General features: G+C 37.0%; 1 protein-coding gene and 2 long non-coding RNA genes across 3 annotated transcripts in view; 1 reads left to right on the top strand and 2 right to left on the bottom strand.

The window, feature by feature from the left end:
• LOC102691469 (FRAS1 related extracellular matrix 2) overlaps positions 1-26385 on the top strand; it is a 99897-nt gene extending 73512 nt beyond the window's left edge. Inside the window, exons 10-24 of the mRNA XM_006628223.3 lie at positions 350-514; positions 1219-1401; positions 1909-2039; positions 2529-2687; positions 3283-3586; positions 4531-4662; positions 5032-5363; positions 16668-16860; positions 17285-17389; positions 17863-17990; positions 18604-18738; positions 19521-19647; positions 20243-20430; positions 21438-21584; positions 22132-26385. Of these exons, the coding sequence (XP_006628286.2) occupies positions 350-514; positions 1219-1401; positions 1909-2039; positions 2529-2687; positions 3283-3586; positions 4531-4662; positions 5032-5363; positions 16668-16860; positions 17285-17389; positions 17863-17990; positions 18604-18738; positions 19521-19647; positions 20243-20430; positions 21438-21584; positions 22132-22644 (2942 nt within the window). The 3' untranslated portion in view covers positions 22645-26385. The remainder of the gene's footprint in view (positions 1-349; positions 515-1218; positions 1402-1908; positions 2040-2528; positions 2688-3282; positions 3587-4530; positions 4663-5031; positions 5364-16667; positions 16861-17284; positions 17390-17862; positions 17991-18603; positions 18739-19520; positions 19648-20242; positions 20431-21437; positions 21585-22131) is intronic.
• On the bottom strand, positions 5822-6934 carry LOC138239131 (uncharacterized). Its single transcript, XR_011189552.1, has 2 exons — positions 6391-6934; positions 5822-6004 (listed from the first exon to the last, which is right to left on the bottom strand). It is a non-coding gene; the product is annotated as an uncharacterized lncRNA (long non-coding RNA).
• LOC107076758 (uncharacterized) lies at positions 9524-14421 on the bottom strand. Its single transcript, XR_011189553.1, has 3 exons — positions 14198-14421; positions 9954-10892; positions 9524-9687 (listed from the first exon to the last, which is right to left on the bottom strand). It is a non-coding gene; the product is annotated as an uncharacterized lncRNA (long non-coding RNA).
• Positions 26386-27378: the final 993 nt, after the last annotated feature.

The following is a 27378-nucleotide window of genomic DNA, read 5'->3' on the forward strand; positions in this document are numbered from 1 at the left end:
CCGCAAATCCAAGATTCTGTGCTTAATACTGTACATTCTGTAATTTTTCATAGTTATAGTTAAAATCTCTGCCTCAAATGGGTTGTCATTTTCAAGGCCTTCTTTTTGTGTAGAGTTGTTTAATACTGTATGTATGATTAAGAATTTTGTATTGTTGATTTTCATTTTGTCAGAGTCTTCATTCATACAGTTTTGAGTTAGTCTGTATTGTTTTGCAAAGTTATTGGACTTTCTTATTTACAAAAAGGTATACCAATCTACAAAGTGTTAAACAGTTTAATACCATTGTGTCGCATTGTGAAATAAACAGTATAGCCTTAATTTAACATGAGTCTGCTCTGTGTCTAAGGGGAGATTGAAAAGCCCTGCGTCCTAACCTTGGTGAATGATACGGTCCATGAGGAAGATGAGGAACTCAGGCTGGTCCTGGGAAGCCCCAAGAGTGAATCTCCATTCGGAGCCACCATCGGCAAGCAGAAAGAGACACTCATCAAAATCAAAGATGATGAAGACAGTAAGAGATGCCAGCTGCCTTTGCATATCTTGTCAGACCACCTATGGTAGTTTTACCCTACAATTTAGTACCGTCTCTGGACAGTCACAACATGTTCAGAGTGTCTAGGTTACAAGACACTGGGATAAGGCATGAGAAAGATGGAGAGCACTATATTTGCCTCTTTAAAGGGAGAAGAGAATTCAGAGAATTTCCGACAAACCATTTCTGTGAATTACATTTCTGTGAATTAGACGATTTGAAGTGTGACCTTGACCTACTTAGCATTTCCATGACAATTTAATTTAAAAAATATTTTCCTTTGAAAGGGTTACTTTTATATGAGATAATATATATTTAATCAGAAAAAAGCACCAGCAGAGGGGTCTACAGTCATTCATTATTCATCGGTCTTCCTCACTCATAAATTTAATTGCACATCACATTTAGGAGAGCCTTCAACACAGATCCCTTTAGCAATTATGATTTAAATTTCAAAGTAATTCAGCATTATAATAGCAGATGCATGACTTTAAAATGATTTTTTTGTAGAAACATTTACTACCAGAAGAGGCATTCTTTTATCAACAGTTCAGTAAAGTTTCTAAAATAAAGCTCTCAGATTGAATGTGTATGTAATTGTGTACATAATGCGGTTTTGTCAGAATGCAGAATTTAATGGCTGTGTCCGCTGTTTTTTGATGGGTTCTTTATGTTTTTCACAGAGGCCATCATCAAGTTTGGTGAGACAAAATTTAGTGTAAGTGAGCCGAAAGAAAGTGGACAGACGACTGTGGTGAAAATCCCTGTGCTACGTGTGGGAGACACCTCTAAGGTTTCCATCGTCAGGGTCCACACCAAAGATGGCTCTGCAACCTCTGGAGAAGACTACCATCCTGTATCCGAAGGTAGGTCAGCACCTAGTTTCTTTGCCGGACCTACAGTGTACTTCACGTTTTTATTTCATTAGCTGCTGTTCCCAGCTCTCAGTCGCATACATATAAGTAGCATGGTTATAAACTCAACTACCGTTTGTGTGGACCGTTTCAAGCTAATTGAACAAACAGTGACTGAGATCTTTTTCAGGCGACAATTAAACGTCTGCATAATTTTCCAGTGCGTGCCTCTTCCCTTTACAAGAAGCCAATGTTATATGGGTCACACTCCAACTATAGCTCTTCCCATCCAAAAAAATAATTTTAGATCATGGTCACTTTTGTATGTAATTATTTATTTAGTAAGTTAAAAATCTACAAATTTATACCTGCATTATGAATGCTTTTTTAAATGTTAGATTTTGTGATGTATATAGAACATGGTTTCACAGTCTTCACCTAGCTGTGTTTTGCCTGAAAGTATCAACACTGAAAAATGCTTCAGCTGGCCTTTTGTGCCTCTATCACTTTATTTCACAGATATCGAATTCAAGGAGGGGGAAACGCAGCACTTTGTGGAGGTGGAGATTTTGTTTGATGGCCAACAAGAGATGAGAGAGGCATTTACTGTTCATCTGAAACCTGATGAGAACATGGTGGCTGAGACTCAGGTTAGAAAAACATACTGTATACTGTAATGCATGGGCAATAGTAGAGTACTCTGAAATGTTAACTATCTTAGTTAAGTGAGAGATGCAGTTATTTTTACCCTCTTAATTGCTGTTGGGATCTTGTAATGTAATCTGTGATTACAGTAATGCCTATAAATTCATTAAGCTTTTTTAACATAGAAGCTTAATGCTCAATAGTAAGACTACCTGGGAAATGTAAACATCTCAGACTATCTGACTGTTAACTTTTTTTGTGACGATTATATATTAAGAATAAGGGTCTTAAGGGAATAAGGGTGCTAGAAAATGCCCTCACCATTTCAGATAACAATTTTAGCATTTTTGTGAACAGAGGTTAAAACAGAAATATTCACACCAAATGCAGCCAGGAAATGTAAAGTGAATTAATAAATATAGGTTGCCTGTTAAGTCATTTTATACTTCCTCTTAAATACATGCCATATATTTATTTTCCACATGTTTTCACAGATGAGCAAAGCAATCATTTACATTGAGGAGACATACAGCATGGCAGATGTGACTTTCCCTTCTGTGCCTCATGTTGTTTCCTTACTGCTGTACGATGACACAGCCAGATCAAAGGAAAATATACACCCACCTGCGGGGTATCCTGTCATCTGTGTTACAGTAAGTGAGCACAGTACGCCTCCATTGTCCCTGGTGGAGTGAAAGTTGGATTCTTGATTTAAATCACCTTCACTGGCACACCTGAACTCTCAATATAACTGTACGTATTCAGGACAAGAACAGAAGGCACAATTTCAATCAAAGGGTCAAAGTTTGAGTGGTTAAGGAAGAAATCCTGTTTATTTAAAGCAGTGGATGAGATTATTGGATCATTTAGCAACTTGAAAAAAGAGCAAATGATCTCTTCTTGTTTTGAATCTTTCACGTGTTGTTTTGCTGTATTGGTAAGCTTCTTTTTGGCGTTTGCAAAAATATATTTAAAATATTGATGGATTCATAATTTTCTTCTTAATGTCATTCTAAATAAAGATAACTACTGTAGGTCTCAGCCTGGATCCAATTAAAAATGGTTCTTTTTTTGTTTTGTGCTCAACAACTAGAAGTTTTAATCTCATAACATATTTTTGTGCACACTCCGCATACTGTAGTATTGGAAGGTTTTTAGCTCAATCATGTTTGAATCAAGAACCTTTTCAATTACTTGATTGACCTACTGCAATAATATCTCACGCTCTCACTTTGTTTTCTCTGGCAGGCTTGCAACCCAAAATACTCTGACTATGATAAGACAGGCTCCATCTGCTCCAGCGAGCACATCAACGACACACTGACGCGATATCGCTGGTTGGTGAGCGCCCCCACAGGCCCAGATGGTGTGACGAGCCCCATGAGAGAGGTGGACTTCGATACTTTCTTCACCTCCTCAAAGCTCATCACTCTGGACTCCATCTACTTCCAGGCAGGCTCACGGGTGCAGTGTGCTGCCCGAGCTGTCAACTCCAATGGAGACGAAGGCTTGGAGCTCATGAGCCCCATTGCCACTATCAGTGTACAGGAAGGTAAGGCTGGTTCACACAAGGAACATACCCACAATTCTTTGCACAGTGCCTGGATAGGTCTCTGGTCAGGATGATTCAGTAAGTTACTGAACAGTCTGACTTCAGGAATCAACAGACACCAGCTTTGAAATACTCCTGGTGTTTAGCATGGCACCATGTTCACGTAAGAACAATTGTTTTAAGACTAAGGCTTCTGAGTGCTTCCTTTCTCAGACCATTGAAATTAGTATTTCATATGAAGATACTTAAACTTCTAACCAAACCCAGTGTTGTGTCATACAAATGACAAAGTCCAGGTGTCTGTGTAGTAGAAGTCTCTTTATTACATATGCATATGGGAGACCAGCTTTTAGGAACCAGACTCGAAAATAATATATACATCGATATACATCACATAAAGTTCATGCAAAGATTAGTGAAGCAAACTGTTAAGCGCACCACCTATATAACTGTGTCTCAATGAGTTTACCTAGTGATACATGACAAACTGCTCAAATGTACAAATAAGCATAATTTCCCTGTATACTGTACATGTCTGAGCGAAAAGTTTATGATAAACATGCAGTATAAGCCTCTTATATCTTAGATCATTTCTCTTGGCTTATTGACAGAAACAAGTTCTGCTTTATGTTCTGGGCATAATGCCAACGTTAGACCACACAAGACTGCGTCATTTGCAAAACTACATAAAATAATACCATTGTCTCACTTGTCCCTTCACCAGTCTAATTGCAGAATCAAAGGTATCATAAAAAATTGGCTATTTTTGTCAAGTGTGTTTGTGGCAAATACCAGAACATTAAAGAGTATTTTTCTAAATACAGTACATATAATGTGAATTACTTCTTAAGTCAATAAAATAGTCCATTTAATGCTGTTTCAGAATTGTTTTGTTTTTTTGGCAGTCTTCTTTAGGTTGCAAAAAACATGTTGTTTCTTGACAGGCATGTGCCAGCCACGTGTGATGGGAACAGTTGGTGCAGAGCCCTTTTCTGCGAAATTGCGCTACACAGGAGCCGAAGACCCCGACCATCCAAATCTCATCAAGCTCACAGTCACAATGCCTCATATCGATGGTCAGACAAAGTTTTCACACAGGCTTTGAAGAATTTGATTGTCCACAGTGAATTAGAGGTCTTTCTCCTATTTTCCCAGACTGCACAAAATCACTAAAACATTGCTTAAAGTAATAAAAGCTCTGTGCCACGGCTCTAGTGTATACTACTGTATATTTATTTAGTCACAGTCTTACTGAGACATCAGTGTGGTTCTATACACAGGCTTTGTAAATAATCAAGTAGAAATATTTACTAGGATGAAACACATTAGCTTTTAACTATTGTAAAATACTATTACTATACTGTTTTACAATGCTATTTAAAATTTTATTGCTGTATAAGTGCTGTCTCTTCCATCTAAACTGACACAATCTTTCTTTGCCTCAGGAATGCTCCCTGTCATTTCCACACGACCTCTGTCAAACTTTGAGCTGACATTGAGCCCAGACGGCACTAGGGTTGGCAACCACAGGTGCTCGAACCTGCTGGATCACAGCGAGGTGAAGACACGTCACGGCTTCATCACAGATGCGTCAAAAAATGCAGAAGTGATTGGAGAGACGTCCCCCTACCAGTACAGTTCAACGCTCAGGGGCTCTGGAACCCTGCGCTTCTACAGGAACCTCAACCTGGAGGCCTGCCTGTGGGAGTTTGTCAGCTACTATGACATGTCTGAGCTCCTCACAGACTGTGGTGGGACAATTGGAACAGATGGTCAGGTAGGTACCCTTTTAGTTTGGTCTCTTTTTCTCAATAAAGACATAGGCTCCTGTTAATGATTGGCAACCCTGTTTCTAAAGAGCTACAGTTCTACAGGTGTGTAGTTAACCTCTTTTTTAATGATCCCTCAGGTAGAAAAGAATTGAGGTTAATATCTGCCAGAGGTCACTTATGGATCCTGAGTTGTCCCAGGAGTATCTCAGATCCAACCTCTGCACTTGTAGTTTGATCTCTGGTAGGGGAAGCTTTTTGTTTCTTTAAGGACTGTGCCCTTCTGCTCTATGAGAACCCTCAAGTGACCGAGATTGCAGATCTGTTGTAGTTGTTTGATGATCAGCTGCTCCCAACACATCTTATAGAGATCATGCAAGCTTTCTTAAACACGTCATAGACACAGTGAATCACTGCCAACTCTGTACTGTAATATCTTAAGTATTTAGAAAAAAGATAACAGTCATTTGGAACATAGAAGGTTTTAATGAACATTAATAATAACTTTAACAATGACAGCATTGACAGTCCATGTCTTTGTTTAAATCTTTTTGCTTTTTGCTCTTTTCTTCTTCTCTCTCAGCTGCTTCCCTCTTTCCACCTTCTTGCAGCATCTGCACAGCACTGAGGGGTTCTGGGGGGTTTCATCCTGAAAGAGATAAACAACCATGGGGATCAGAACTAATAAAAAACTAAATCATACAACATTACAACATTACGTATAACATTACATGTAGTTATGCACCCCCCACACATAACCTTTTTATTGTTGTGTAGCATCTTGATAGCAATACAGTAACTTTGACTTTTTGTATTTTGCATACTGTACTGTAGCTTAAGCAATTAAGGCTTCTTTGCCCATTTCAGCAGGCAGTATAAACAGTGAGCTGTCCCAATGTAGTTTATTAGTACAATCAGCTGTTCTCCAGTTATTTCACCAAACTTTGGCATTTTCTTGAAGAGTGCCTATCCACTCTCATCTATTTCTTCAACAGTTTGATGTTGAATTTCTAAGCTTTCACTTTCTGTCTTCACCTCTTCCTCCTGTACGAGTAAGACAGGCCCATCTTCTGGGTTTTTCACCAGATTCAATTTTAATTCTCCTTCTTTGTCATTTTGTGGGGAGCTGTATTTGTCCAGTGGATGTTGCCCTACTGTTGCGATCTCTTCCTCAGTTGCCAGTTTGACAGATCTTTTTTCTGGATCTTCAACCACAATGATATTTAATTAATCTTTTTTAACATTTTGAGGGGATCCATCCTTGTCCAGTGGGTTTTGCCTTGCTGATGTGATCTCTTCCTCAGGTTTTGGCACAAGAGATTCTTCTGGGTCTTCAACCAGAACAGTATTTAGCTTGTCCTCTTCAACATATGGAACCAACCCATATTTCTACAGTGGGTATTGTCCTACCGTTGTAAGGACAAAGGCCAGCAGTAACTTTGCACAGAACTGAAGTTCCATCCTCACTCTGTAAAAGCAAGAATGCAAATGCCTGGTTTAGGTTCCAATCATGACTTTCTGATGATTGGAACCTTGATGTCATGATGACCTCACAATGGCAGAGCATTCTGTAGGTCTTTTAAAAAATGCTCATGATTTTTTTTAAATCTAAGACCTACAGTATGTAATTTGATACTTGAAGACACCATATAACAAATATACACATATAGGTACTGTAGTTCATGATTTACAGTATACAGCACAACTTTTTGGAATAAAACTAGAAAAAAAGATCAAACACAATTGTAATGTATATGGAAGATTTATTCAACATTAATAATAATAGTGACAGTCCATGTCTCTGTTTAAATCTTTTTGCTTTTTGCTCTTTTCTTCTTCTCTCTCAGCTGCTTCCCTCTTTCCACCTTCTTGCAGCATCTGCACAGCACTGATGGGTTCTGGGGGTTTTCAGCCTGAAAGAGACAAAAAAGAACAGGGATCAGGACAAACAAGACACTAAATCTTTCAAAATGGCCACATCTAATTATATGCTGTACCTACTGTACTCCAGCCCAATCCTGAGGCAATTCAGTCGGGCATTTTTTAACAATATTAATCATTGTGAAACTAAATTTACCTAGCTAAAAAAAATTATACCAAAACAATACAATCACCATAAATCTGACTTCAGATTCCTTTGTATTTTGAATAGTTCAGGCATTTAAGGCTTTCTGTTACCTCTCTCACTGTAAGACGTCTCTTTGCCCATCTCAGCAGGCAGTATAAACAGTGAGCTGTCCCAATGTAGTCTATTAGCACAATCAGCTGTTCTCCGGTTATTCCTCCAAACGTTGGCATTTTCCTAAAGAATACCCATCTACTCTCATCCATGTCCTCAACACTTTGGTGTTGAATTTCCAAGCCTTCATTTTCTGTCTTCACCTTTTCCTCCTGTACAAGTAAGACAGGCTCATCATCAACCAGAATGATATTTAATTCTCCTTCTTTGTCATTTTGAGGGGATCCATTCTTATTAAGTGGGTTTTGCCCTACTGGTGCGATCTCTTCCTCAGGTTTTGGCACAAGAGATTCTTCTGGGTCTTCAACCAGAACAATATTTAGCTTGTCCTCTTCAACATATGGAACCAACCCATATTTGTACAGTGGGTATTGTCCTACTGTTGTAAGGACAAAGGCCAGCAGTAACTTTGCACAGAACTGAGGTTCCATCCTCACTCTGTAAAAGCAAGAATGCAAATGCCTGGTTTAGGTTCCAATCATGACTTTCTGATGATTGGAACCTTGATGTCATGATGACCTCACAATGCCAGAGCATTCTGTAGGTCTTTTAAAAAATGCTCATGATTTTTTTTAAATCTAAGACCTACAGTATGTAATTTGATACTTGAAGACACCATATAACAAATATACACATATAGGTACTGTAGTTCATGATTTACAGTATACAGCACAACTTTTTGGAATAAAACTAGAAAAAAAGATCAAACACAATTGTAATGTATATGGAAGATTTATTCAACATTAATAATAATAGTGACAGTCCATGTCTCTGTTTAAATCTTTTTGCTTTTTGCTCTTTTCTTCTTCTCTCTTAGCTGCTTCCCTCTTTCCACCTTCTTGCAGCATCTGCACAGCACTGAGGGGTTCTGGGGGTTTTCAGCCTGAAAGAGACAAAAAAGAACAGGGATCAGGACAAACAAGACACTAAATCTTTCAAAATGGCCACATCTAATTATATGCTGTACCTACTGTACTCCAGCCCAATCCTGAGGCAATTCAGTCGGGCATTTTTTAACAATATTAATCATTGTGAAACTAAATTTACCTAGCTAAAAAAAATTATACCAAAACAATACAAGTCACCATAAATCTGACTTCAGATTCCTTTGTATTTTGAATAGTTCAGGCATTTAAGGCTTTCTGTTACCTCTCTCACTGTAAGACGTCTCTTTGCCCATCTCAGCAGGCAGTATAAACAGTGAGCTGTCCCAATGTAGTCTATTAGCACAATCAGCTGTTCTCCGGTTATTCCTCCAAACGTTGGCATTTTCCTAAAGAATGCCCATCTACTCTCATCCATGTCCTCAACACTTTGGTGTTGAATTTCCAAGCCTTCATTTTCTGTCTTCACCTTTTCCTCCTGTACAAGTAAGACAGGCTCATCATCAACCAGAATGATATTTAATTCTCCTTCTTTGTCATTTTGAGGGGATCCATTCTTATTAAGTGGGTTTTGCCCTACTGGTGCGATCTCTTCCTCAGGTTTTGGCACAAGAGATTCTTCTGGGTCTTCAACCAGAACAATATTTAGCTTGTCCTCTTCAACATATGGAACCAACCCATATTTGTACAGTGGGTATTGTCCTACTGTTGTAAGGACAAAGGCCAGCAGTAACTTTGCACAGAACTGAGGTTCCATCCTCACTCTGTAAAAGCAAGAATGCAAATGCCTGGTTTAGGTTCCAATCATGACTTTCTGATGATTGGAACCTTGATGTCATGATGACCTCACAATGCCAGAGCATTCTGTAGGTCTTTTAAAAAATGCTCATGATTTTTTTTAAATCTAAGACCTACAGTATGTAATTTGATACTTGAAGACACCATATAACAAATATACACATATAGGTACTGTAGTTCATGATTTACAGTATACAGCACAACTTTTTGGAATAAAACTAGAAAAAAAGATCAAACACAATTGTAATGTATATGGAAGATTTATTCAACATTAATAATAATAGTGACAGTCCATGTCTCTGTTTAAATCTTTTTGCTTTTTGCTCTTTTCTTCTTCTCTCTCAGCTGCTTCCCTCTTTCCACCTTCTTGCAGCATCTGCACAGCACTGAGGGGTTCTGGGGGTTTTCAGCCTGAAAGAGACAAAAAAGAACAGGGATCAGGACAAACAAGACACTAAATCTTTCAAAATGGCCACATCTAATTATATGCTGTACCTACTGTACTCCAGCCCAATCCTGAGGCAATTCAGTCGGGCATTTTTTAACAATATTAATCATTGTGAAACTAAATTTACCTAGCTAAAAAAAATTATACCAAAACAATACAAGTCACCATAAATCTGACTTCAGATTCCTTTGTATTTTGAATAGTTCAGGCATTTAAGGCTTTCTGTTACCTCTCTCACTGTAAGACGTCTCTTTGCCCATCTCAGCAGGCAGTATAAACAGTGAGCTGTCCCAATGTAGTCTATTAGCACAATCAGCTGTTCTCCGGTTATTCCTCCAAACGTTGGCATTTTCCTAAAGAATGCCCATCTACTCTCATCCATGTCCTCAACACTTTGGTGTTGAATTTCCAAGCCTTCATTTTCTGTCTTCACCTTTTCCTCCTGTACAAGTAAGACAGGCTCATCATCAACCAGAATGATATTTAATTCTCCTTCTTTGTCATTTTGAGGGGATCCATTCTTATTAAGTGGGTTTTGCCCTACTGGTGCGATCTCTTCCTCAGGTTTTGGCACAAGAGATTCTTCTGGGTCTTCAACCAGAACAATATTTAGCTTGTCCTCTTCAACATATGGAACCAACCCATATTTGTACAGTGGGTATTGTCCTACTGTTGTAAGGACAAAGGCCAGCAGTAACTTTGCACAGAACTGAAGTTCCATCCTCACTCTGTAAAAGCAAGAATGCAAATGCCTGGTTTAGGTTCCAATCATGACTTTCTGATGATTGGAACCTTGATGTCATGATGACCTCACAATGGCAGAGCATTCTGTAGGTCTTTTAAAAAATGCTCATGATTGTTTTTAATCTAAGACCTATGTAATTTGATACTTGAAGACACCATATAACATATATACACATATAGGTACTGTAGTTCATGATTTACAGTATACAGCATGACGTTTCGGAATAAATCTAGAAAAAAAGATCAAACACAATTGTAATGTGCAGTATATGGAAGATTTATTCAACATTAATAATAATAGTGACAGTCCAAGTCTTTGTTTAAATCTTTTTGCTTTCTGCTATTTTCTTCTTCTCTCTCAGCTGCTTCCCTCTTTCCACCTTCTTGCAGCATTTGCACAGCACTGAGGGGTTCTGGGGGGTCTCTGAAAGAGACAAACAAGAACATCTTACAAAATGGCCACATCTAGTTACATACAGTACATACCCCCAACCCAATACTGAGGCAATTAGGCGGACAATTTTTAACATTGTAAATAGCATTATTGATACACTACATTTACCTACCTGTACAGGTAGCTGCAAACAAAATTCTACTGAAACTGTAGTGTTGCTATGAATTTAACTTCATATCCTTTTGGATTTTGCATAGTTTAAGGCTTTCTGTAACCTTTCTCACTTTTACTTTTCGAATCTCAGCAGGCAGTATAAATAGTGAGCTGTCCCAGCTGTTCTTCAGTTATTTCCCCAAACTTTGGCATTTTTCTGAAGAGTGTCCACCTGCTCTTAACGATTTCCTAAACAGTCTGATCTTGAATTTCCATCCCTTTACTTTCAGTCTTTACCTTTTACCCCTTTACATGTAAGAGGGGCCCATCTTCTGGGTTTTTAACCAGATCAATTTTTAATTCTCCTTCTTAATGATTTTGCAGTGATCCGTATTTGTCCAGTGGGTGTTGTCCTACTGTTGCAATCTCTTCCTCAGTTGCTGGTTTGACAGGTCCTTTTTCTGGATCTTCAACTAAACAATATTTAACTCTCCTTCTTTGTCATTTTGAGGATGAAGACCCACCTTTGTCCAATGGCCTTTGCCCTGCTGGTGCAATCTCTTTCTCAAGTTTCAGTATGACAGGTCCTTCTGGTCTTCAACCAGAACAATATTTAGTTTGTCTATTCTTTTTCATGACAAGTGTTCATTTGCATTATCTCTTTTTGGCAGGAGGAACAAGTGTTGACCACAATATTATGGTACTGGTTCCATATCCTCTTATTCTAATAAGGATACCAGCACAGTTGGAAAACAACCTTAGAGTGAAATTACTACCTGCTAGCCTTTTGGTGAATTGTTTGTCTATTTTTTTAGTGTCTTACCTGAACCAATTATTTTTGGATTCCGTGAAATACAGAATTATATTTTCCTATATATAAAACTAGAAAAAAACATTGAAAGCTGCAGATGAGCTATACCATGGCAATATAGTGATATAACTCTTTGTGTTTTTGTCTTCTCTCCTCTCATTGGAGTCCTTTTCTATTTTATTCCTGATCTGTGCCTAAAAAACTACGCTGCTTTCACCTTTCCACTGTGTGTCTAATGCTAATAATAAATAACTAGGTGAGTTTGACAATAAATGCATGTATAATTGACCTTCATTTCAGGCTTTTAAAAATGGCATGCAACCCCATAAAAAATCTAGTCCCATTAAAAACAGTTTGCACTCTGAATTTGGATGTACTGTTGTTATATCAAGGCACATGCAAATCATTACATGCCATATTGACAACACCAGCAAGTTAATGTATTTCTGTGTTCCCGGCCTTAATTGTAAACTCAGTGCTAGTGAAAGTAATTAATTATACTTTAAAATTTTCCAGCCTGTATTTTTAGAAAGGAGATATTCTTATTTACCGCTGCTTTGAGCCAAGACATCTACCAATATCATTGCCTTACTTGCATTTGACTTACGTCGTCACTTTTACAGTACCTGAACCTCAGAATGAATCTAGCTTGAAGGTAGTGAACTCTGGGCCACAATAAGGGTGATTAGGCTGTACTTTAAGTGCTTTGCAAATCCTTAGGTATTAATGGACCAATATACAGTATATGCAAGGAATTAGCTCTTTTTGTGTGGCCCAGCCTTTAAAACATAAGAGCTATAGTATATAGAGTAGTTGCTGGAAATTGTACAATTCATTTTGTTTCTTAAATTTGTATTTTATATTTTGAAGGGCAGGTTTTTGAAGCCTGTTTACGTTCCACTGTAAACATGCTTGAGGGAAGCAGTGTTTCATATTCAACTTGGAAACACATTCCATTGTAATTACAGATAATTTAAGTTAATTGAAAATGTTTTAATCGTAAATAAAATAGCACAAAAGCTGTTGTCTAAACATCTTAGTTTTAGTGAAGTACACTATGATTTACAGTTCAGCAAGGCAACTACTTTGTCGCACTTTTGTAGCAAGACCCTGGATGTTTTATGGGCATAGGGCCTGTAATCAATTGTATTTTTTGTGAGCTTTCTTTTAACTAAAAGGCTTCACGCATTTCTTTTCCAATGGGATTATTTCATTTAAACCTAGGGGCTTATTATCTAAAATAACAGGATTTAAAGTAAAACGTGTCTTATGTCATTTGAAATTATGAATGTTATGTGCCATTTGAAATCGTGGTGGAGCTGCAAAAATGTTTTTTTATAATAAAATATATCAGTACATACAAATCATTGTCATTTAAGTTCTGTAAATAAACAAGGAAACAAATTACAATACATTTTAATTTGCACTCATCTGATCCATAGAAGGAAAGTGTTTTGCATTCAATGACATTAGTCCTTTTAAAAAAGGCAACTTTTGCTACTAAAAAGCTTTAAAAGCATTACTATTTACTGTCGGAGTATTATCAATAAATTATTAAGTGTTCCATTTTATTCTAAGTGGCTTACAGTACATTTGTACCCTTTTATACAGCTGAGTACTGTATGTCACTCAAAGGTACAGTATAGCCCTGGATTTTAACTGACATTACTGCAGTTATGAGTCCAGGAATGTAGCCACTAGTCCACACTGCTGCCACAAATTAATTAATATCTTATTTTTTATTAATTTGGTTATCACAGCAATACTAATGGATAATTTCATGTCTTATAAACTCTAGGGTTTCTTATCTTGTATAAACAATGCATCTTTGTAATCTTTCCCGCTAAAGACATTAAAAAGAATGAAGTGAAAGGATTTTGACAATCATATTGGCCTTATTGCATAGACACTAGAAAGATTTTAAGAAAGGTGTTAATATTTAAGGTGCTAAAATATTTTGTTTCTGTGTCAGGAATGTTGAAAAGAAAGAAAAAGTTGAATATTAACTGCCAGTAAGGTTGAAAATGTACCCAGTGTTTAGAATAGTTAGGGTAATATTTACCTCAGCAGGAGCACTCCTGTATTTATACTTTCATTTTTATCAATTGTTTATGTAAAAATGTTAAGATATGACATATTCACTGATATGAACTATATACTAGTCCTCACACATCCTGATACTAGAATACTTTGGAATAGGATTATAACTTGTTACCGCCTTTAATCATTTAACATTAAAGGTGAAATGTCAGTATATCCCTTTCTAAGTGCAGTTTATTACATGAAAAGAAAGTCTATTTATTTTAAAGAACTTAAAAAAAAATGAAAATGTATAAAAGAGGTGAAATGAAAGAAAGTTGTAAATACTCACCATGAGTATCCTTTTAGGTATTTAAAAAGAACAGGGTTGATGTTCTGCATTTGTAGCATAACAGGATTTTGTCGCAAAATATCTAATTAGTGAATTGAAAGACTGCGTATTTTTTCACCTTTATGTTTCTGTTTTTCTTTTTTCCTACTAAAGGTTATTTCCCTATTTTTGCTACTTTTATAGTAGTCCCTCAAAAAGTAGGTGCATGGATTCAGCCTACGGGTTTTAACTGGGGTTAAATGTTTTGTGCACAGCTTGACAGAGTTATAGGAATCCATTTAGTAAAGGCATTTGGTCTGGGAGGCCCTGTAGCAAATCATTTATTACCTTGGTTATCTTGACACAAGAGAAAACAGGTCTCTTTGCATGACAATTTCACTAACACTAGCAAATTTGTCCTTAGTTGTAGGTCATAGCATTATACTACAGTATATGTACCTGGCAATCTCACAATGACATTGAAAAACTCAATTGGTATAATTTTCACATAGAAAAGAAGGTTGGAGAGTATTTCCATACTATTTTTAATTGAAATGTAAAGGTTCTTTACAAGAGAAACAACACTGCATAAAGCATACAGTAGGTGTCTATTCACTACACTTTATTGTAACTATCAGAAAGTGGAAAAAAGTAATCTTCAGCTAGAAAGAAAAGTTCTACAAAAAGTGGGACTGTTTTTGTATTTTTTACTGTATGTTAAATATGCATAGGAAATATTTAAAATGTTGCATTCTTCATACAACAAAAGTACAAATAATGATGCAAAATATTCATGATGTACATTATGTGATCATATGTTAATTGAAGGTGTAACAGATTTATTTTGGTAATGTTTGACATGGTCTGAAGTCATGTTTCACAAGAGTAGATGAAGGAATTTCAATGTTTGCTTTTCCTTAGTTATAAATCCCCTGAAAAAATGTGAAAAGGTCACAATACACCTGTGAGCAAGTCAGATAAGTGTCTAGCTGCATTGAAGTGTATCTTTTTGTTAAGTGGTATGAATTTTGTGGTGGTGAAAAGCTAGCAAATACTCAAAGAATACAGATATCTCCCAAGGAGATTGCCGCAGTGAGAAAGAAAGAGCATTTATTGGTATGTCTGGCTTTACCTTGCTTGGTTTGAGGGCTGATAGTCTTGTCGTACAGATTAGGAAATCATAACCTTGTTCGATAAACCAAAAGGTTCATGCACTAGCTCTGGTGATGGTGAAGGTGTGTTAGCGTGTTGAACCTAGAGAAATAGTCATCTCATTTTCTGTTTTTACACCCTTGAGGTTGGTGATTGCCAGATTTGTCCTTTTCCTGAACTTTCATTAGCATAAAGAAATTATACTCTCTTTTTACACTGCTTTACAGTTTCATCTTAGCCAACTGTTTTTGATTTTTCATTATACCTTCACAAAGTTCCTACATGTACAGAGAGTAATTTGAGTAACACTATGTCAAGACAAAGTGTAACTGAACATTTTGAACAGTCTTTTTGAAGCTTCAGATTTTTTGAAGCTTCAGAAAGATCCTGAGAGAATCAACAAAGCTCTTCTGTTAAACACTTAAGCAACTTTATACCCAGAAACCAAAATAAAAAAAAAATTGTCATGGAAGATCACAATAAGCTTTGAAAGAAAATAAAATAATTCTTCAATTGCACTAAAATGAACATGCAAGAGGCTGGATTAAATCCATATGATATATGCAAAATGGTGTTGTTCGTGACAAGATGGTGCAGATGAAGATAACACACTTAAAACTAAAAAAAAATTTCAAACACTGACTTATAAAATTTATAGTCACCTTATGGGGTGGTTTGATCTCCTTTAACCCAGTACTGTAATTCCAAAACTATGGGAGTTTGTCTGTGTTTTGTCAAGCCCACATTTTTGTGGTTAATCGCTTGATGTTGTTAGTTAAAAACCTATCCCATATTTCATTGTCTCTTTTCAAATGCGAAGCCACAGATAATGTCATGCTTAATATATTCCTGATGTGGAAATACGGTTTTTGTAGAACAACTTGATTGTGATTCTGCAGGCAGTTTTTCAGGCCATGTGCTTTTTAATTTCTCTGTGCTTATGATAAGTGACTTATCAACTGTTTTATTTACCTAAAATATTTCATGACCTGAGTGTACTCCTCTTAATATTATTTTTAAAGATGTGTAACAGTAGTGTAAAGCAAATGCTCCTTGTGCACGGTAACAGACTGAACAGTGAAGGCTGCTTTTAGTGTATTTCTACATTTAACACATACAGTAAGAAACCCATTAGCGCATAGTTGAATTGGAGTATTTGTGATTCCGTAGTGTTTTCAATTAGGGATATGTGTAGGACAATTAACAAGTGTTAATGTGGTATATAATGGTGACCATGTAAGAGATAAAAATATGCACGTGCAAACAGCAGACAGCACTTTATTTGTCGACTTGCTGTGGGTGTGGTGGGTTGTTAAAGAAATTCCTCTTGTGCCGGCAGGTGCTGAACCTTGTCCAGTCCTACGTGACCCTGCGGGTGCCTCTCCATGTGTCCTACGTGTTTCACTCGCCTGTGGGGGCAGGGGGTTGGCAGCACTTCGACCTGCAGTCCGAGCTCAGGCTCACATTTGTGTACGACACTGCCATCTTGTGGAAGGATGGAATAGGCAGCCCTCCAGAGGCTGAGCTCCAAGGCAAGTGGAATCGGGCTCAGTACTGAGTGGGACCTGTGCTACAAATCAAGTCGCAGCGAGTTAGGTCTTAATGTTGGATTTCTTCTCACCAAGTCTTTTTTCCCCCCCGTAGATGTATAAATATTTTTTTAAAAACAGACTTTATGTTAACAATGGGACAACATGGTACCCCTCTTCAGATGACTTCAGAATGAATTCAAAAGAAAATAATTTTGAGTGAAATTGGTATAACTAATTTAAATGACTCTGGGACCTGTACCAAAAAAATACGTAAACACAGAGTGTGTAAAATGGCTTAAAAGGTTTCTATGACTGTCGTTATGTTTAAACCAAATCGGAGTCTGTTGTGCTTCAGACAATAGGCCCAGCATATTTGTTGCCCATTGGAGATTTATAAGAATTCCTAAACTTTTGTTTGTTGTAGGTGCACTGTACCCCACCAGCATGCGTATCAATGAGCTGGGCCGCCTTGTGGTCAACTTCAGGACAGAGGCTCGCTTCCGTGGTCTGTTTGTGACATCGCATTCTGGTGAGTTTACCAGTAGGCTTGGCTTTTTAAGTCCAAGACAACATTAATGGGAATTGTGCGCTCTGTTTAAAATAGACTTCTCATCTGATCGCGATAAAAAGATTGTGAACGGGAGGTCTCACTAATTTTCACATCATTTTGAGTACGAGAAATTTCAGGAAATGGTCTTGCTGGACACCTTCTCAGCAAAGGTCACTCTTGAAAATTGAAAAACAAAATGACCTTACCTTAAAATTGTTCTTTATCCTATTCCTAGCCTTTATGTCCCTCTTTACTCTGCACCCCTGGGTGGATAATAATGTATCTTGTGACAGTCTAACAATTCCATTTTCACCTCCAAAATATGGAATCAATCAGTTATACAACCCTTTCCCCTACTTCACGGCTCAAGATAAATGTATTATTACATACAATATACATCACAAAATATCAGTGTTTCCCTTTTACAAATACTATCTCTTTCGTTATTGCAGCCACATCTCTCTCGTCGATGGTCATGTGTGCTGATCATCCAGGTCTAACCTTCAACTTGAGTTTGGTCCGCAGTGAACCTACCTACAACCAGCCAATGCAACAATGGACCTTTGTCTCTGACTTTGCTGTAAGAACAGCCTTATTTTTTATGCAGATACAGTAGCTTGTAAGACATTGATGAAGTTATTTGGAGACTTACTTATACATACAGAATTATTGCTGCTTTCAAATTTGATTTTTTCTTGCACAAAATCTTGCTGTGTATGCAGTTCTGTATTATCCTAAATGTACCTGCGTCCTGAGTTGTTTTTTATGAGGACAGTTCTTTGAGATAAAATTTAAAAAGGGTACTTAAAAATGAAGGATTAAACGTGATAAATTACCTCTCAGTTTTCATTTGGCATTATACCCTGCATCAGTTGTGTGACCTTGAGAACTACCTTCAGTATTTAAAAAAGATTCCAAAAGTAAGTTTTTAAAGAGTTTAATCTGTTCATTTATATATTGTGTGACTCACAACAGAGATCCAGAACATGTAAATTAGCCCAATAGAAAACTATTACAGCTGCAAATGAGCAAAATAGATCAAGCATGAAAGCTTGGAGTTCAGTCTGCCTGGAGACAGACATGTAATGATTTCAGTTTTATTAGCCCACATTAGAAAGCAGAATTCACACCAGCCTAAATATGCATTACCTGTTCTGCTAATCTGCTTGTTGTTGCTTTTTCTGGTTCCTTAGGTACGTGATTATTCTGGCACATACACAGTGAAGCTCATCCCTTGCCCAGCCTCTCCCTCTTTGGAATACAGCATTCCTGCTGTCTGTAACCCTAGGGAACCCATCACCTTTGATATTGACATTAGATTCCAACAGGTACCCTGAAACAAGCTCTGCTGATCCACAAGTGTTCTAGCACAGAGACATGTGAAAGATGTTGTCAACATTGTTTTTTCTGGAGTTACTGTAGGTTTGTCTGTTTCCTTAGTTTTTAGAATTAAACCTTAGGATGAGGTTAAATGCAAAGGCCAATTTTGATACAGTGAGTGTTTTGTGCAAGGTTTTGTTTGATACAGTATTTAATGGCAGGTTTTTTAGAGAGCTTTCCAGGAACGCCTCAAGATTTTACAGTAAATCACCAGATTCTTCATTGTTTGTTTCATGTCCTCCTTGTCTGTAAACTATGTCAGTTTATTTTTTCTTTTATGAAAATAAGGAAAAACACATAAAACTATCATAACACTACTAATAATAAGAAGAAGAATACCTGATTACTTTTACAATTTTTACATTACAGAGCTCTACAAAAATCTTTATTATCTTATGCACATTTTAAATGCCAGACAGCTGCTTATGATACAAGCCCATTTTAACTGAACACCATACTTATCTTGGTTATAATCAATTTTGTTAATTGTTCTTCTTAAACTTCTATACCTTTTCAAACTAATTCAAATATTCAAATTGTATTATAAAGGTGTTCAAATATTTAAATTTTCATTTTCATAGAATTCCTTTGTATCTTATTCTTCAAACAGTCTTATTGTTCATACAGTGTTAATTAGACATTTTCTCACAAAAGCTCTAGTTGCTCTTTATTTGCAATGAATGTAAGAATCTAAAGTTTTTATTTTTATATTGTACTTTTTTTCTTCAAGGTCAGTGATCCTGTTGCTGCTGAATTCAGCTTAAACACACAGATGTTTCTGCTGTCAAAGAAGGCTCTATGGTTGTCTGATGGCTCAATGGGCTTTGGACAAGAGAGCGATACTGCTTTCACTGAAGGTAGGGCATCACACAATTAAAGGGCTACTTTAAAATCAGTGACTTATAGTTAATAATTAGAGAACTTCACTGCTTTAGACATGTATACTGACATACTGATATTAACCTTTAGTATCCTTCACATTTTCTCTCCTTATCAAGGGTCATATTTTTGTTTTATTTACTTACGTTACTTTTGCTGTCACAAATTTATCACAAATGAATTTATCTTGGTCTATTTTACGTTTCAAAATCAAAATGAAAAACTTCAACTGGAAGTATTAAATCAGTGTTTTTGATATTTTATTAACACTCTTGAGACACGAATACACATCTCTTGGTTTGATAGGACAAACTCATACGGGTTTTGCAAATTACAGTACAAATCATTAGCAGCTTAAGATAAAAAACAATGAGTAAAATTGTTTATAAATTATTTGCTTATCCGCTTAATTATTGATTTTTTGTGCTGTCTCGGAATGAAAAGCGGGATATTTTGTGGTGCCTAAAGACCACACTTCTACTTCTGTGCAGTTTTAACTTCAAACATCTATTAATATGGCCACAACATCTGTCCAAGATCCTCCTCTTCACCACCTAGTTTTGCTCTTCCCAGGGGATGTGATCTATGGTCGAGTGATGGTTGACCCTGTGCAGAATCTGGGGGACTCCTTCATCTGTAACATTGAGAAAGTCTTTCTGTGCACTGGAGCTGATGGATATGTTCCCAAATACAACCCTCCCAAATTTGAATTTGGCTGCCTGGCAGACTCCCCTTCCCTGCTGTACAGATTCAAGATCATCGTGAGTAATGGCTGCCCGATTGTTGCCAACACAAAACAAGTAACTGGTTTTGATCGTCTGTCATAACGACAGTTTATTTTCAAGGCGGAAGTAGGGAAACCAAGGTCAGTGTTCAGTCAAAAATTGTATTTTTTCGCTGTTACATAGAGTTTGGAAGCTGTGCATTTCATTTTACTGAAGAAATTACAAAGTACAAATTAAGGAGCAGTTGTGGGCAAACATTCACACTTTCTCAGCCTTTGAGATCATCAAAGCAATTTCAAAGCAAACCTTCTCACACAAAAAAAACTGAGTTAGCAGATGAAATAGGGAGCTCACCTGGTTATCAGTCAAACCATAGTTTTGTCCAGTTACAATTTTGTCTGTTATCAAAAAGCACACATACAGTATACAGTATGTTGCACTACAAGAATGAAGCGATGTGTTTTTTTAGGTTTACTGTGAATTTACAAAGATTTATAAAAAACACTGCTGTGCAATATTTGTGGTTATATTTTACTTTTAAACTGAAAAGAAAACTTATCAAAGTAAATCTATGTTTTTTGCACATTAGATGACATTTTTACTGCCAGCTTACCTGAAAACTTAAAAAGATTGATAGTTAGCACTGCTGTGTTTCACCACAGTGCTACATTTGCTATTGTATTATACTTTTAAACATGAAAAAGCGACCTCGCTCACGCCTCTTGCTGGCCATTCAGTAAATCAGCGGTTGATTCACATACATAAAAATAATAACACCCGAAGAAGGCTCCACAGCCAAAACGTTGTGCTTCTTTTCGTCTCTTTTCAGCATGGAATAAATCTTTACTTGTTCCTTAAAAATAATAACAATGTTAATATAAACACGTCACGTCAATTAAATTAAAAAAATGGATTTTAGCACTGCATTACATATACACAATATCAGTTAGTAAAGGCTACTGAGTTTATAACAGCCTGTACACAGTGAGCCTGCTTTGAAATGCTTTACATACCTTTGTCTCCCCTTTTCTCCTGTTGTGCAGGACAAAGCCCAGCCAGAGACGCAAGCCAGAAATTTCGGAAATGTGGCATTTAATGCACGTCTGGCTGTGGATGACCAAGAGGCGCTTTCTCTTGTCAGACAACCGGGTTCAGATGGTTTCAGAATTGACTCTACTGCTTTGTTCCAGGTTTGTTTGTATTTTGGCTCTCATCCACCCACTGAATTTGCAGTTAGCCACTTTTGCTGAACTTTACTAGTGTCACCCTCATACCTGCACGGCAGGGAGGGTCGCTTTTTAAAAATACAAATGCAAGATTATTTATTCTTTAACAAGACTTGGTTTATTCTAGCTGCTTCTTTCCCTGTATGAGAATGGCACTTAAGAACTGTTTAAGTACCCCCCACTTAATAACTCCATAGGTATTCAATTTTAAGAGAATACAACTACAGTGTGACAATGTGTTAACAATAAAATAAAATCTACTGGGATCTGGGCATTGTCTACCAAAGGAAGTCCACATTCCCACAAAGCAGATGTTTCAGACTATAGCTGATTGCCTCATTAGCATTGCTGTAAATCCTGGCTAAACTGGATGATGGTCAGATTGTTCAGTGTCAGTGCAGTAATCCATATGGGTATCATTAATATACTCCTAATATGTGCTTGTTTATACATTTTCTTTAGTACTGTATGTACAAAAATACAAATACAGTATGTGAATCTCTGCTTGCAGGTGTCCACTGGACGAGAGTGGTATATCCACACTATTTATACAGTACGTTCAAGAGACAATGCCAACAGGGGGATTGGCAAAAGAAGCCTCGAATATCAGTATCACTCACTGACGCACAGCAGTAAACTTAGTACAGCAGCCAGTTCCCGCTCCAGGAGGGAAGCCAGAGAGGTGCCAGAAATAGCCGAGGAGATTGGGGTGGAAAACAGCAGGGGAACCAACATTTTACACATTGCGCTGGACCGCATCAGCAGGAAGCAGCAACCCGAGAGGGAAGTTTTCGGAAACGGCATCATTCCCCGCGAGCTCAACAGTAAAGATGATGACGACAACCTGGTAACCATCGTGGTGGGTCTGGCCGGACTGCTCCTCACCATCTGCATCGTTGTTATCATTGTCCTGGTGGTCAGGTCCAAGCAGAAGGCCAAGGAGAAGCAGGCTCCCACAGGGTCAACCAGCACAGAGCCGATGGTGTCACATGGTTGCCATAGTAGCGACAGTTCAGAGGTTTGATGAAAACACACGTACAAAACGCGCAGCTGCGAACTGCAGGCTACAGGAGATTTCGACTTTCACAAGTGCCTCAAATGAGTACCTTGGAACTGATTGGGAGCACCTTTGTGAAACACCAACACAGCTGACTCCAGGCCCATCCCCAGCACTCCATTTTGAAAGTCACATGAGTTCAAAAACTACAGCAGTGCTGCTTTTCGATGTTTCACCAGCAGCAAATATTCTGTGGCAAATATTCTTTTTAACGAGAGGTACCTGAGGCTAATTTTGTTTTTGCCCCACCCCCTTCCAAATAGAATAATTTGGCTGTAGTTATGCAAAGGTGCTAAAGGATACCTTTTCCAATTTGGAAGAGGCCTGTTAGATTATTAGAACAGAGATAGTGTTCGAGGAGTAATTATAACACATACTGTATGGCTCAATTAAACTGTTCAGATTGTTGTACAAGTTGTAAAAGTGGCCATTTATTGTTAGCGGTCAAATATGTGTTTTCTGTTTGTTCACCGTATTTATGTGCACAACGTTTGTTGTCATCTGACAAGAAATGTCAGATCTTAAAAATAGGAAATTGGGTATTATGTTTGAGTAACCTGCTCACCTTTAAAAATTATGTGGTTGAAATGAACTTGTCAATGTGATTCATTTTTAATCTGGCCTAACAGGAACATTGGAAAATGGCTGACCCCTGTCTTAAGATACTGGACCTCTTTATTTTACTGATGTAAAGCAGATTATTGAAATCACTGAAACACATTCTTTTCTTTATTAGTCACCAGAAGTTTCTTGGAAGGTTTTGATCAGAGATAAAACATGGAAACAGAATATCAAAGTAATGTGTTTAAACCAAAATATCAATTACTATCATGCCCTTCAGCATGTCCATCTTATTTAAGATACAGTAGGTGGCAGTGTAGAACTTTGGATTCCAGACTGCAGAGTTGAGTTTAAACGCTGTGTAGGACTCTGCTGCTGAGCAAAGTTCATCACTGAGATTTTTCGAGTAAATATCCTGTTCTCCAAATGAATCTCCAGCTTATCCTTCTGAATGGGAGGTTGTTATTAACCTGGTATTGTAATACTGTGGTTGTTACTTTACACGGGGAGACAACAAGCCACTTATATATTTTTTTTGCTTTTTTATTAGAATGCCCAGAACCAAAATTTTATTGAAAAAAATGATTAGTTGTTTTTAGCTAAAGGATGATCAAGCACAGGTACTGTACTGTTTCTTGGAGAGAAAGAAAAAAACTTGAGTTGTATGGTTACATTCTGCATACCACAACAAATGTTCTAGGCTCTGTCTTCACTGGAATTTGATATTCCAGTTTCTCTGTAGTGTATACTGGATACCACTTGTGGTGGAGCAAATGTATTGTTAAATATTCTCATATCTTTCACTGTTTTGTTTTTAGGATTTCTGCATTTGTGCTGCTCATATAGTATACACTGTACTGTACATTGTTAAACCAGGAAATGGATTTCCTAAAAAACTCAGCCAGAGTAGTTATAGTTTCTACATCTTATTATGAATCATGTTATAAATGAGCCCAACTTGTGTGTGTCAACATGATAAATCCTCAGACATTTATTTCTACACTGTTTTTTGTATCACACATAGTAACCAACTGAGGAAACAGTCCTTTTAATATACTTTTAGGTTTTTAGCTATATTATTGTTGTTTTTGTTATTTTTAAATTATACACTAACAGTAATGATTTGAGGAGAATGGTGATGAATGATGTACTGGCTTTGAAAATTTAGCACTGATTTGAGAATTCCAAGTAGGGAGGGTTTTCAGTAGAAACTGAACAACATTTGTCAAGACAGCTGTGCTGCTGAATTGCAGTAACAGATCCTTTAGGTTCAGCTTAATTCATATACTTAGTGGGAGGCATACTGTACATTTATGTCCCATGGTAGACCACAGTTGTATTTTTTAGTCATGCTTTTCTAATCAGATAAGGTTACCTACTGTATACTGTCTTCTTAGGAACATGTCTAATGTTATGTGCTTAAGACAGGCAGATCTTTTGTTTTAAATACTACTGTATTTATTTTGCAGAACCCACAGACCTCTGGGTGTCTATGATGTTCATATGAATAACAGACAACTCCAAACATTAAGTTCAACATGAGCTTGTATTGGAGATTACTGTTTGTTAAGCTGTTTCCCCAGGTCTTTAAGCAGTGTGTAGTATAGCAATTGCTGAAAAGGTTATTCATATTCTGAAGAGGTTTGTAAAGCAAGTGGAAATCTGTAAAAGGGAAAACATTAACTTTTTTATCGGTGTGCTAATCAGTTTCATTTTTCACAGTGCAACAATTACTGTACAGAAAGATTAGGAATGGAGACAGCCATTACATTATTAGTTTTGTTTAGTTCATTTTTTGCCAATTGTACTGCATATCCTGAATTCATGTATTATGGCTATTTATTGTTTTGTATTAACAGATACAGATATTGTGTTTTCTATTAGCTTCTCCACAATACTAGGGTTATTGAACAACATGTGCCCACCACCATGCTTATGAATGACACAAAGCATGAGGGACTACCATAGACTACCAAAGATTCTTATGAAACTCATCTTTAGAATACGTTGAACAGCTGAAAAATGCTAGGCATCCTAGTTTGTTGGTGAGGAATAATATGCAGCCTGGTCCTCTCTGTACTTTTTGTTTTCTCAAGAAGCTTATCAGGTCAAATCAAAATCCACAGACACCTGACTTCATCACTTGCTGCCACACCCACCAGATTTACTCATGTAGAACACTTGATGAATGCATCCAGACGGCAATAAAATATTGCAGTCTGTTTTTAGCTTCTAACACCACCAGAATTCACTCCTCTTTAGCCACATCTCTAAATTACATCATAGTCTTGTTGTGAAACTTGATCAAACTATATATCAAAATCTTTCAAGTGCTAGTGGATAGATTGTACTATTGTTGTTATAAATGCCTTGTTTAAGTGTTGCGCCTTTGAGCACTGCTCAGACCTGATTTTTCTCTTGTGTTGTGTCTTTGTATTATGTACAACATTTCATTAAAAAATAGGAATTCTATGCAGCCTGTAGTGCAACACTTTTTATTCACAGTTTTGCATCCTCATAACCTTACATGTTTGCTTGCTATGTATGTTCTACATTATTTTAAACGTTGATTTGTGATCAGATGACATCAAGGATTCGGGAGGCACAATGGCGTGGCTGTTAGCAGTACTGTCTCAGCTCTTGGGTTCTCGGTTCAATTCCAGACACTTGCTGTGAGGAGTTTGCATGTTCGCTCTGTGTTGCCATGAGATTTTACCAAGTGTTCTGGTTTATTCCGACCTTCCAAGGATGTGCTGGCTAGAATAATCAGTGTATCCAAATTGTCCATGTGTATGTGCTGCGTAATGGATTGGCATCCTTGCGATCTATGCTTCTGAAATAGGTTCGAGAGTACCTCGACCTTTACCACAATTTACCTTCAGATAAAGGATGGATATATACAGTATCATCAGAAACTCTTCCATTTCCTCGATACTTGTGAATCTCAGTAAGGGATTCAAGTATTTTATACAGTTCATTACAAATCATTGGTTTTATTGTCATTCATAGTAAGTCTATATATGCAGTGTATATGCTTTGGGGACTGGTCAGTGTTAAAACTCTGGTTGTGTACTGTAATTATTTGTAACATACAACTCTGAAGCACAAACCGAATATGATGTTCAAAATAAAAGATTTTTTAAGATATGTTTTCACCGTTTCAAATAATATGGGTGTAATGATTCAAGTCAATTAAAGGTTTTGTCAATACATAGGAAAATGTAGGTAAGAAAAGGTGGTACACTTTCTAAACTTTGACATTCCATATTGATTTTGAAAGCTGAATGAACACATTTTACTGTATACAATTGGATTATGTAATAGCTGTATCCATCTTGATTAAAATACATCTATACATGGACAAAAAATATAAATAATTCATTTTCTGTAACTGTAAATTTTGGGGGTTAATGAGCAATACTAGTAGTAAATATAATGTAGAATAAGGATTTAGTTTCAGTGGTACTATTCTAAAGTAACTGGATTAAATGATAGTATCAGTTTGTGAATAAATGCTTATCATGAAATCCAATTTGTTCTAAAAAAAGGGAAGAAGGGAACTGGCTTTACATTCTTAAAAGCTCAATTTTTGTGTGTGAAATCAAAGTGTATTTTGTATGTTAATGTGCACCTGAATAACAGCCCAGTATTGCTTGTGGGTCAAGTTATACTGTAGTCACATTATAAGCCCAGTATTGACAAGGCATGCTTCCAGTGACGTTACATTCTTCCAAGACTCTCTTTTACTCTTCTTACTTGTATCTAATTCTCCAAGAATGTGAGGTTGCTTCATCGACCCCAGTGGATGTCAAGTTCAACATAGATCTTTTGAGAATATTCTGCACCCCCATAGCATCGCACTGTGCTTGCAGAAGCAGACAGGATTCTTTCTGGCACACTGAAAATAGGCTTTAGGATGGTCTCAAGTTTTCATAGAGTTGAAAGAAGAGGCTTTCACAATGAAAATGAAAACAGTCACCATATCATAACCAAAGTCATGTACAGTACATAATGCCTTTGATGGTTACTATTCTTTAGAGAATTAAGGTATAAATTACTGTCCGAACCTAAGCTATTAATATATGGTTTAGTGCCTGTCTTTGTTCACCTAAATTTATAACACATAAAATAAAAAAACAG

The sequence above is a fragment of the Lepisosteus oculatus genome, chromosome 5 (assembly GCF_040954835.1).
Source record: "Lepisosteus oculatus isolate fLepOcu1 chromosome 5, fLepOcu1.hap2, whole genome shotgun sequence".
Classification (NCBI taxonomy): domain Eukaryota; kingdom Metazoa; phylum Chordata; class Actinopteri; order Semionotiformes; family Lepisosteidae; genus Lepisosteus; species Lepisosteus oculatus.